This window comes from Anticarsia gemmatalis, chromosome 20 (assembly GCF_050436995.1).
Source record: "Anticarsia gemmatalis isolate Benzon Research Colony breed Stoneville strain chromosome 20, ilAntGemm2 primary, whole genome shotgun sequence".
NCBI lineage: Eukaryota > Metazoa > Arthropoda > Insecta > Lepidoptera > Erebidae > Anticarsia > Anticarsia gemmatalis.
Genome location: NC_134764.1, coordinates 4,898,757 through 4,910,684, shown reverse-complemented (window position 1 = coordinate 4,910,684; position 11,928 = coordinate 4,898,757). Strand labels below are relative to the sequence as shown.

Below are 11,928 nucleotides of genomic sequence, written 5' to 3'. Positions count from 1 at the left end.
GTTCGCACACGCCACACAGTGCCAAAATTAATTCATTGGATTGACCTTATAGCATAGGTACTATTTGAAAGCGTAGTGGATGCCAGATTTGGTATCGCAATGATACTCAGTCTCATTAATACAAACATTACTGCAGTACCTGACTTACATAACTTACTAAGAAAATATTTTCAAGATAGGTATTTATTTTTTTGCGGTCACAGAGCACACTTTTATACTCTGTGAAATGCCACTTCTTATCTCTAAACTTTAAGTGTCATCTGTCAAATTACAAAATGACTCCGCGATTGAAGAAATCGGAGTAAACTGTAAATAAATATAATAGTTTTCTGAACGTAAAATAAAATGAAGTGCCATGTGCCTGGGCCCAACGTTAAAGGTAAGCTCTCTTATTATATGATAGCTTTTGTTGCTTGTAACATATTGTACTAACTCTACATTTTCAGTTTTAGGGAGAACTGTACACGCTCTTGCAAGGTTTGGAGATGAATTATATTTAGAATCCCTTCCAGACTGTATATTGTTAAGAACACTAAATGCTGCAGAGTCGGCATATGCTATGGTGAAATTTAACAAGAGTTTCTTTACCTATTTCAACTACAATTATTATTCTACTGAAGATAACGAAGGCCTGAAGTGTAAAATATCTATGAAATCGGCGCTCAATACTTTCAAATCTCCGACGCATATGGATAAACAAGTGGAGAACTTGGAAATTAAACTAGATCCGGAATCTTGTAAGCTAATATTCCAGTTGAAATGCAGGCATGGTATTGTCAAAACACATTTTGTTTCAATACTTGACTGTAAAGCGATGCAAGCAGTTTACACCAAAGATTCTGTGCCAAATAGGTAAACTGTAGCTTTTGCCCTCTTCTTTATATAATCTTGGCTTTTAATTTTTTAAGAAGGACTTTGTTAAATTTGATTTCATTTATTTAAAAACTGTTAAACTTTAAGGTTTACTTTAATATTTTATTATTTTTAATTCTAGGATCACATCTCCTCAGAGAATATTATCAGAAGCTCTGAACAACTTTCAAAATTCAGATGATCAGGTAACAATAGAAGCAAGTCCACAGTCTCTCATCCTACGCAACTATATAGACAGCAGTGTTGATCTTACTAAGATCATTAGAACACAGATTAGTCTGAAGCCTGCAGAGTTTGACAGCTACACTATAGGAACAGAAACTATTATAACATTCACCCTAAAAGAGTTTAGAGCACTATTAGCTTTTGCAGAAGCACTCAATTTACCACTACAACTCCACTTTGAGACAACTGGAAGACCTGCAGTGTTCATTGTACACAATGGCATCACTTTTGAAGCACACTTTGTATTAGCCACCACAAAGCCTGATAATGCAACACAAGCAACTTCAACTCAGAATACTAGTGTAGAAAGAGGTAAACGGAAAGATACTTCCAGTACCCAGAGCTCTGCTAGAAAGAAACCTCACTTAGACATAGATATTTCGAAATGTTTAGATGAGGACTCCCACTTATTCAATTTCGTAGACATTCCAGAAGATATAGATGTAAATAATAAGTTGAATGGTAGTGTGAATACTAAAAAAGATAGTGTTAATGGTAAAGATCAAAGTAGGGTGGATGTGATGGACTGTGATAACATACCAGGCTCTCCTACATCTAAAACTATGATCAAGTCAGTGTTCAAAAGGTGCTTTGAAAGTACTTTTGATCCAAGAAGTATACAGGGTGTTGTGTTAGCAGAAAACTCGGACAGTGACTAAAAATGTGTAAGTGATACTAAAGTATAGATTCCTTACAAAATATTTTAGAATTAAATGGTATTTATTTAACTTTTCTTTTCATAGTAACCTGACCCTAAACTTATCATGAGTGGGAATTCGAAAGATTGAAATGAAAAAACAATCACTGCATTATGATTTTATAGCAAAAAATATACATACACAGGGAAAAGTATTATACACACGTCACAAATCAATGTTCGATGATAAAGTGAATATGAGGGGTTTTCAATTATCTTTATACCTATTATAATTTCCACATCCAAAATGGTAACAAAACTTTCTTGTAATTGTACAAAAACAATTGTCAGGTAATAATGTACAAAATCATGAAAAATATGAAACAAACCCAAAGATAAATATATTGATAATTGCAAAGTATCTATTGAGCAATTCACCTGGTATTATTAGTGTAACTGTATCACTGTATTGCAAACAATAACAATATATAACATTATAAAGCTGCCATCTCACTAACCTGTGCTTTATTCATATGTGCATATAGGGCAGGGTGGAATCCATACAATTATAAGTTTACAAAAAGTTATATTTATTCAGTAAAAATTATAATTAAGTTTTAAATTTACTACTAAAATTAGCACTAGAATATAATTGTATTTCTGAGAAGCGACGTTATAAAAGGTAGGTACCAATATGTATGCGTCGCATTGGATCGGTAACCAACAATTTACATGCAAAATACAAGTTTGTAGCCCATGTTACACTTCTTAATAATTTTGCTATGTTCATATTATTGCATGTTTATATCTTTACATTAGCAAGTCGTAAGTTTATTGCAACATGTATGTAAGTAATAAATAAAATAATTGTTTTAACATTACTTCAGATTTGGTTTTTACTATACAGAGATCAAACTTGTAATCATATTAGGAAGTAAAAAAAACAAAATGCAGATTTGTTTTTCTATAAAAAATTACCATACATATTTCATTATTATAACAAACATGTCTTAAAAAAGATGAAAAAGACCTTGGATTCTATTTTAATTTATTATTTATAAAATACGGCAGCGATACCATTTAATTACAATAAGTATTTATTTTAAATCAATTTCAATATTGTCTCTGGGTGCCCGGATGGGGGGGCCCGCACTATGAGTCACGCCGGAGCCTGCTCTCAGCAACGTCCTAACTGCATCACCAAACACTCACTATCCAACTAAATTAATTGAAAAAGGGCACTGTTTTACATTTAGGAACAATCCTCTTGGCTCTTTCTCACACACTGTGCTACTTTCCTTTTAAACTCCGAATATGATTCTCTCCATTCTTTCTGTAAAAAGAAACAGAATGAGCACTCATCTACTATTGTCGGGTTGTGATCGTGAGACAAGTCGGTGCGTGCAGCGACCTAGCGTGATATAACGATTCAATATGGTGTGCTTTTGGTACTGTTGTCACATGGCCCTTTTCCAACGATAATATTTTGTGATCTAAATCCCCTCTCACTCCTAAAAGCAATCTTCTTGACTTTTCCTAACACATCTCGCAACTTTCTTTTTGAAATCCGAATATCGCTCTCTCCATTCTTTCTGTGAATGCAAACAATATTAAAATGAGAATGGTCATAATTACAGATGCAAAAACAAACTGTTGTACTCAAAGGGGCTCAATTATTGTTTCTTGGATGCCTAAACACACTGCTTGGCTACTGTGTTATAGAAGCAATAAAAAAAATGGAATTTGGACAGATTTTTATACATTGCAGTCACTTTCTTTAATTGATGAAACCAGCAATGAACATTCCAAAATTGATTATTTCTTCTTATACAACAGCTACAAGTGACATATCAATTAAATCATTCTATTAGAAGAAATTTTAGGTCCAAGATAATGACTTGATAAAGATTTTAAACTTAGGACCAACTGAGACCCTTTGACTACAACACAAATGCTAAATTTTGTTGTTTAAAACCATAAATCAATATAAAAGTACATAGGTACAGGTAAAACTGAATAATGCATTGGTAGTATTTTTTCTGTTAAATCAATTCTTAGCATCACAACTTGAAAGAAATCCCTGATTCCTACTTACAGTTATAAACAACAAGAAAATAGTCACAGCATTTAACAACATACACAACACTAGTAAAATATAACATTAACATTGATATTAGATTATGAAGTAATAAAAACACACAGTCCATATCTCAATGCTACAAAAGCTAATTTAAATCAGCTTAATAGCATTGAGATTTAGAATGCAACACAATTTCCTTAAAACACAAGTTCACCAGCTAGATTCTGCATAAACTGAAATTTTAATATATTTCTAATTAAAGTTCATAATTATTTTACTTTAATGAAAATCTACATGAAATTTCACAATTGTCAACCTGTTATATGTATAGAAAACTGTAATAGGAAAATATAGCACTGCCTTTTCAATAAATTACTAGAATCATGCATTTGATTCACTAGCTATTATTATGTAACTCTAGTAAAAACTGAATTTACTCAAAAATCAAGGATTTGAAGAAAGAAAAATTGTTGTATAATTGTGAATAATAATTGTCATTATCTGGGGAGTCAAGCAATAGCATAAAAAACATTCTTCAGGGCATAATGCAGGAGAATGATGAGAAACAGATACCATTCAAATAGACTCATGGAGGGACATGAATATTGAAAACTTATTACTATTGCTTACAAATGGTTGGTAAGTAAAAGTTACAAAATACAAGAATTTTGCTGCTAATAACAAATAAATGGACGCTAGCCATTAATTACTATCTAATTTTAATAAAATATGTAACATCAAAAGGATATCAACACAAATATTCTTAACTAACATGGCCATTTTACAGAAAAATAATTATTAGAAGCAAGTTGGCAATCACCTTCATCTGTTTGCTACTTGCATAAAACTATAGATGGCATAACTCACCGCAGCGTCAACATTAGCAGGGCTCTCGTCATTAGGGTCTGCCAGCATGGAAATAACACTTATAAGAATGGTCTCCACTGTGTGTACTGGTAGCCACCTTTCTGATGCCTTTTCATAACCCCATTTGTCATCACCAGGTTCATGCAGTATTGATATGCACACATCACCATTCTTTTCAACTGAAAATGTTCATTATTATGTAGTCCAAATAAAAATCAACACTGTTTGACAATATCATCAGACACAATGCTACAATGACATCATTATTTATGAAGCACCTGGTTTCAAGTTCAATAACCTAGTGCAAAAATTACCCATTACTCCACTGCTGGAAAAGGGTCTACTGATACATAAAAGAAAAAGTAAAATATGCAGGTTTATTTACTAAGATAATAAATAAAATAAAGTGTTTCTGAAAAAATCAACTTTTGGGAATTCCTAACCCTAACTGAAAAGTTAATTTTACTTGTCCCAGTGTGTAAAATCAATAAAATAAGTTTAAAATTTGAAGTGTGACATTTACTTACTATTTGGATGCCATATTTCAGTAACAAATTTCATCCGAGGTGGCCTCAGAGGATATTCCTTAGGAAAATGTAAATGTGCTTTGAAGAATCCACCCTCACTGAAAATATTTTTCAAATATAACATATAAGAATAAGAATATTGAAAGAAGAATCACAAAACCTATTTATTGAGTATATTTTGATCTTATTGCTATAATAAAAAATAACACTGTCATACAAATAGAATGCTTAGTCATGAGCCTGTCTGCACACATATCAAACATTCTGTGTAACTAACACATCATTCAATGGAGAAATGGTAGCTGGATACTCACTATAACGTGTCTGGAGGTCCGATGATGAGGACTTCCCATCTGTATATGTCATTGTCATCTATCAACCCAGCAGAAAATCCTTCCACTGGATTTTTGTTTAATTCTGTAAGCAACAAGGCACAATCAATATATAATCTTGTTTAAATAGATTAAACTTAAAGTATTTCGATGTTAATCATATAGAGATCACTTGAATTTCCAACAAAAATGGATAAATTTAATTGTAAATAATAATTTTACTTCTATGACTTTGGCATGAACACCTGTCATCGCAGCGGATATTGATTTTGTAATATCTAGACCAATTTGCGCTGCAGATATAAAAAAATACGCATGTTGGGTACAAAGGAAGTTTCAGACTTACAGTGACATATCATACGAACCACAAAGATTCTCAAAATTCGACCCGCTGAGGTCAATGATTGCTTGAAACTAGTCAGACGGTGCAAACATGAGTGATTGGCACTAATTATACGAAAATATCAATGACACACTCACCAGCTAGCTGCTTTTTTAATAAAAGCGAAGACTGTGGCTCTGACATTAATTACAATTGTGAAATTTACCCTGACGACACGAAACAAATGATTTTTCCACAAAAGATGGCTGGCTGAGTTTTGAGCAGGTTGTGAAACATATGAGTTATCGTCTGTTTCCGGTGAAGTGTTGCCATTGTAATTCATCGATATTTAGTCTATGAAATTTGTCTTTACCTGCTAAAAATGCTAAACCTAACTATTCCTTTATTATTGGATAATTTCTCGATCTAATATATATCTTTAACCCACGTTATAATCATAATTACCAAGATCTATACTAATCATCGTCACGTTAAAGAAGCAACCATGTTTAATTAAAATATTAAAAGAGTATCTCGCTATGTTAGATTAATAATACCTACTATTTAGGTATATTGTAAATTGTAAATATTGGTGTTAAATATGGGCGAAATAATTGTATAGTATTAAAGGACCGGAAATACGTCGTGGCTTAGACGAATTTTTGCAAGTTCTTACTACAGTGACGATTCACGAAAATACGATGTTCTTGCAAAAAATCATGACTGGGTGGCAATATCGTTAAATAAAAATAACTACCATAGTACCCTACCTCTACTTTTCTAAATTACCCGCCGTTTAGTCATTCAAGTTATTTTTGAAGCGCTCGTTTGTAAAATTAACGCACTATTTTTATGCTTACTAAATATTTTACTTCAGGGAGCGATCTCGGATAGTAGGTAAATAAAATAAAAATAGGCACATATGTAGGTATTTCATAAAATGTATTATTTAATTCCAAAATAATGTTGTTTATTCACTTTCACTGGTTTTCTTTATTTTCTTTTGCTTCGGCTCGGCATGACCATTCATCTGTTCAAGTTTTCTTTTCTTTTTGTTCTTTTTAGATTTCTTGTTCTGCTTCTGTTGATTATTTTGTTTTTCGTTGGCCTGTTTGTTATTAATTTGGCTAACAGAGCCCTTACATGATCCCACAATATCAAGAATGGCCTTAAAATCTAACTTGCTTTCAACATTACAACTTTCATGAAACATTTTCATTGTGTTAATCAACTTTTTTAGTAAAACAAAGAAATTATTTTTTACTGCAAATTCTGTTTCACTTTTTAGAGTCTTCACTAAAGTACTTTCAAAATTAGCTTCTATACTTAAAAGATTCTTTAAAGATTTATCGGTAGTTGGCTTGTTTCTCTTGAGACTTCGGTAAAATCCTGCTAATAATTCCAATCCTTCACTGCGTCGAAAATGCCTAACATTATCGTTAAAGATATTTTCAATTATTACAGGCACCAATTCATAGCTACCATCCCATTCTGTTTGCAAAACATTATGAAAGAAAATGATAGGAAGCATGCAGTTACGATTTTGAAAGTAGCTTTGCAAGGACTCTTTTAAAATATTGACAAATGGTGGACAGGACTTTACTTTTTTCGGCGATTTAGGCTGTTTAATTTTCAATGAGCAGTGGATTATGAATGTTGCAAAAAATGTGATCACATCACCAAGGGCTTGAAACAAGAAATGTGATCTTCCCCCTTTATCAATAGTCGCTTTTAAGTATTCACTTAGTGTCTCCATATCAACACCATCTATAGACGAAAATTTTCTCACCTTGCCCAAACTCTTTATGGTTTTCCTAAGCCTATTCTCCAGTTCACTGAACTGATTATCTTGGATGCAGAACTCTAAGCATCTCGTAAGAGGTGCAATCATACCAAGACAAACATCCATAGATGGATCTTTTTCTAAATAAATATCAATAAGATCCAGAACTCTGATTCTGAAATCTGACAAGGCTTTTTTATCCTTACGATCTTTTTTCGTTGCTTTACCTTTGCCGTGTCGGAATTGTTTGAAGGCCTCTGCTAATGCATCATCAAGTTTTTTGCCTTCTTCTTCATCAATCATATCAGCATCTATACTTTCAGTGTCTGATTCTGGTGCTGCAGCTCCCAAAGCTTTTTGTACGGCGATTTTTAATTGGTCTGGTATCTTCAAGTCTTCTTCATCATCATCTTCCATTTGGCTATCGCTTTCATCATCATCCTCAGTTTCCGCCTCACTGTCCTCTTCATTTTCTCCTTCTTCTTCTTCTTCATTTTCATCATCTTCCGCATCCGAGTTGTCTTGGGTAAGTGGATTGGAATCACTCTCAGGATCTAACACTGAGACTATTTGCCCAATTGATGATGGAGTCAAAAATTCCCATAAGAGTCTGAATACGCATTGTACGACAGATCTGAGTACACTTGATTCAGCTGATAATATTGACAGAAGGACTTCCACTAGCACTTCTATCCATTCTGGCTCACTTGAGAGGTCTCCTTCTTTTACGATCTTGGGTTTCTTTTTCTTTCCTTTTCTATAGTGCTCGTAACAACTTTTGAGTTCCTTTATCGAACTTCTAGCAATTTTAACGTGTGTAGGTTCGGAAAATAAGAAAAGCCCAAGTTGGTAAAGTAAAATAAGGAAGACTTTATCAACCTTTGACTTTGTGTCATTCTTTTCAATAGTTTGACAAACTTCCATAAGTAACTCCCAACATTCCATGTTCTCCTGTGGGAACTGCTTCTCTATTTTAGTTCGCACTTGTTCTTTTTCAAGAATTCCGCAGATAAAACCACACAATGATGACAATACTTCCACTAAATTGTCAACATTCGAGAATCGAGATGTGAAACACCTGTAGAAGCATGACTTGATGGAACCTGCAAAAGCAAAATAGTTAAAATTTCAATCATATTGCACAAGTTAATATATTTAAACCACTACATCAGTATATTGTATAAAAGATAAACATGCTTCAAAGATATTATTGGAAAAGCATGACTTATAAAGCAACATTCTGGTTGTTCACTCATAAAAATAAATGAATAATATTTACTTGATAATTCAGAGCTGATGGTCACAGCTTCATCACCACCAACTTTGAAGAAGCCAAAACACATGAGCAACTTCATGTATGTTAGTTTGAATTCAGTGTCATCTTTCACAGATTCATGGCTCACTAAGTATGATAGAAGTTCAGCAGCCTTCACTCTCTCATTATTGTACCAATTTCTCTCAACATCCTCTTTGATGGCTTTCTTAGATGTATTAAGAAGGACACCCTTGAACAATTTCGCCATTTTCTTAACGCCATCCTCGTTAAGATCAGAAATGATTGATTTCACCAAAGTAGTGCCTGTGATCTCTGTGAAATTAATTTCTCCTGGATTGAATAACATTTTCTTCAATATTGCAACTTGTACACTATTGTCAACCTTTTTTGATTTCAAGACTTTGGCCAATGTATTCAAAAGCTCTCTTTGCTTTTTTATCATAATTTTATTGTCATCCTCATTGTCCCTTTTGCTTCTGATTTTGCTAGCAGTCTGTAGTCCTTTAAACCAGTCCATAAATAGTTTGAAAAAGTTTTTGCTGATCAATTCTGGCAATATTTCCATGTTCTCAGTGATGTTATTGAGTATAGTAGTGAGCATGTTGACAGCTACTAGTTCTCTGTTCCTGTTGTGTTTAACAAGTTGGCTATCAATGCCAGATGTCCAGAACAATTGTAGGTGCGGGGAATCAGCCATTTTTGTAGCTATTTCCTTGTAGATAGGATGTCCAACTGTGTTGAAATCTATACCAGTCTGCAAAAAAAATAATTAAAATAATCAGTAGGTATTTAACATGAAAAGCATGATATACATCTTATTAAATAGTAATTAATAAGTATGGGATATTTACCATTATTTTTTCACATATTGTATGTATGTTATCTTCACATAAAATCTCAGTGGCACCAATCAGTTTTCTCAGTTTCACTTTATCAGGAAATTTTGAGCTGATTACCATTAAAAAATATAAGGAGTCCAGTGAATGTTCCTTGATATCTTTTTTAAAGTCAGCTTTGAGCAGAGGCCATATAACTGAACCAAATTGTTCCTCATCAACCTGGAACAAAATAAGCAGGATTTAAAAAATATAATTGTAACTGGTTACCTATGCAAAGTCAATAGTACTACAAGTTTAAAAAAAAACCTCCTATAATAGGTAGAAAAGGTTTTGTTAAAACTGGCCAGCTCTATAAAACAAAACTTGTCGTAACAACTGGTGCTACTTACCCCTTTAACAAAATCAAGTAGTATAAGGTAAGCCACAGTGCTGAGATAAGACTTCTTTTTCCCAGCATTCAACAGCAACTGAATTACTTGGGCTTGCTCCTCACTGGTACATTTGAAAATGCGTCCAGAACGAAATATGGCACCACAGACTAATATTTGACCTAGGGCCACATCTCCAACCTCCTATAAAAAGTATAGCAAATTAAGTAAAAATTCATTACTATGTGTTGCATGATTATAATGATGTTTTCCAACACATTTCTTGATGGCATGCAAAGTCCTCAAACCGCACTTGCCTATATTGTAGACTCAAGGCCTAGCCCGGCAGAGAGACAGTAAGTTACAGGTTAAAAAAACAATATTCATTATTGTGTAGTCCCATAAAAGAGGTGGAAATGTAAATGAACTACTAATTTTCAGTTTACATAATAAAATTACTTACGCTTTTAGAAGAACCATTACTGTGAAGTTCCTTTTTAATAAGCTCTAGTAATTGAGCTACAGATACTTGTTCAAAGTTCGACAACAATGCAACTAAAGTGGCAAAGTAACCAGTCCTCATGTCCGGCAAGTTGGCGCCCAAACTCCGCACAAGCCGCTTAAGGACATACTTCAGGTCTTTTTCATTCTAAAAACAACACATTGTTCTTCATTATACTAATCTCCATGTTATGCAATTTAATAAATAAATGAGATATACCACATTAATAGATAAAAACACAATGTTGTTAAATGCTTATTTTTTCAGCAATTTACAATAAATAGCATGCCGTCGTGGACAAGTAATAGTAAATAATATGAATTTAGATCTACAAATACATTACTACATGCAATAATTCGCATTTTAAAATGTAAAAATGTTTAATCCTAACCTCACTGCCTTGTAACTGCGAAATAATTTTACTCCCTCCATTGAGTTTAACATCATCTTTTGGAGCTTTCAGTAGATCAAATGCATCCAGAACAGATGCTGTCACTTTGCTTTCCACCTGGGGCTTAACAGCATCACTTTCTTCATTCATTTTAGTGGCTAAAATTGGCATCACATTCACAACAATTTAATTCCACTGATTCCACATGGGGTGCACATTTCGCATACACTTTGTAGTTGACATTAATGACATTAGTAGCAAGCAGCACAGTACAGTTTGACAGACAGAGGTGGATTGACATCTGTCACTTCATTTTGGAACATTTGATACGTAGAGAAAGCAGCTAAATAAAACAACAAAAAAAAAGAATAAGATTAGAGAAGAATACTTTGACAGAAACGACAACAGTGACACAGTATTTAGAGGATCCATTAATATATCAGCTATTGAAATCATCTGTAAATCATAAATATTTCTATGTGTGGCCAATGATATCAAGCAACATATTATTTTATTACCGTAGGTACCAGAACAAAGCAACATTCTATAACACTTTTTATTAGTCATTGGTACTCTAATAATTGAAGTATTGAACTTGACAGGCAAAAATCGGTAAATAATAAATATTTAGTAATAATATATATAATTGAGCTTTTTGTTTAGCCTGTCATTGAGCCAAACTAACGAGTGTAAGTGATTCTGAAAAATTTACACTATGGTTACATGGAGTCATTCGAGCGTTTGTCCGGTGTTTTTTTAAACCGTCCATTTTATGATTTTAAGCGTTAATATATTTAAATAGCATGACACGGTGAAATTGTTTTATACAAACAACAAAACAAATCTAAGACCAGGCTCGAACCAACCATAAAAAATGTTAAACAAAAAATTGTTTGGTACGGGAAC

At 33.1% G+C, this 11,928-nt stretch overlaps 3 protein-coding genes across 4 annotated transcripts; 1 reads left to right on the top strand and 2 right to left on the bottom strand.

Moving 5' to 3' along the window:
* Nucleotides 1–243: 243 nt before the first annotated feature.
* On the top strand, nt 244–1,875 carry Rad9 (cell cycle checkpoint control protein Rad9). Its single transcript, XM_076127347.1, has 3 exons — nt 244–379; nt 447–852; nt 995–1,875. The coding sequence occupies exons 1-3, from the start codon at nt 346–348 to the stop codon at nt 1,755–1,757; spliced, it is 1,203 nt and encodes a 400-aa protein (XP_075983462.1). The 5' UTR covers nt 244–345; the 3' UTR covers nt 1,758–1,875.
* Nucleotides 1,876–1,899: 24 nt separating this feature from the next.
* Nucleotides 1,900–6,180, bottom strand: Ube2g1 (ubiquitin-conjugating enzyme E2G 1). 2 transcript variants are annotated; one of them, XM_076127348.1, is made up of 5 exons: nt 6,022–6,180; nt 5,524–5,626; nt 5,210–5,307; nt 4,683–4,861; nt 1,900–3,327 (listed from the first exon to the last, which is right to left on the bottom strand). In XM_076127348.1, exons 1-5 carry the CDS (start codon nt 6,065–6,067, stop codon nt 3,247–3,249), a joined length of 507 nt encoding a protein of 168 aa, XP_075983463.1. In that variant the 5' UTR covers nt 6,068–6,180; the 3' UTR covers nt 1,900–3,246. The 2 variants fall into 2 exon arrangements, with proteins under 2 accessions (XP_075983463.1, XP_075983465.1); XM_076127350.1 differs by having other exon boundaries at nt 1,900–3,068.
* A 606-nt stretch (nt 6,181–6,786) lies between these two features.
* On the bottom strand, nt 6,787–11,307 carry Mybbp1A (MYB binding protein 1a). The gene is made up of 6 exons (XM_076128111.1): nt 11,023–11,307; nt 10,593–10,778; nt 10,151–10,333; nt 9,774–9,980; nt 8,926–9,676; nt 6,787–8,749 (listed from the first exon to the last, which is right to left on the bottom strand). The coding sequence occupies exons 1-6, from the start codon at nt 11,191–11,193 to the stop codon at nt 6,834–6,836; spliced, it is 3,414 nt and encodes a 1,137-aa protein (XP_075984226.1). The 5' UTR covers nt 11,194–11,307; the 3' UTR covers nt 6,787–6,833.
* Nucleotides 11,308–11,928: the final 621 nt, after the last annotated feature.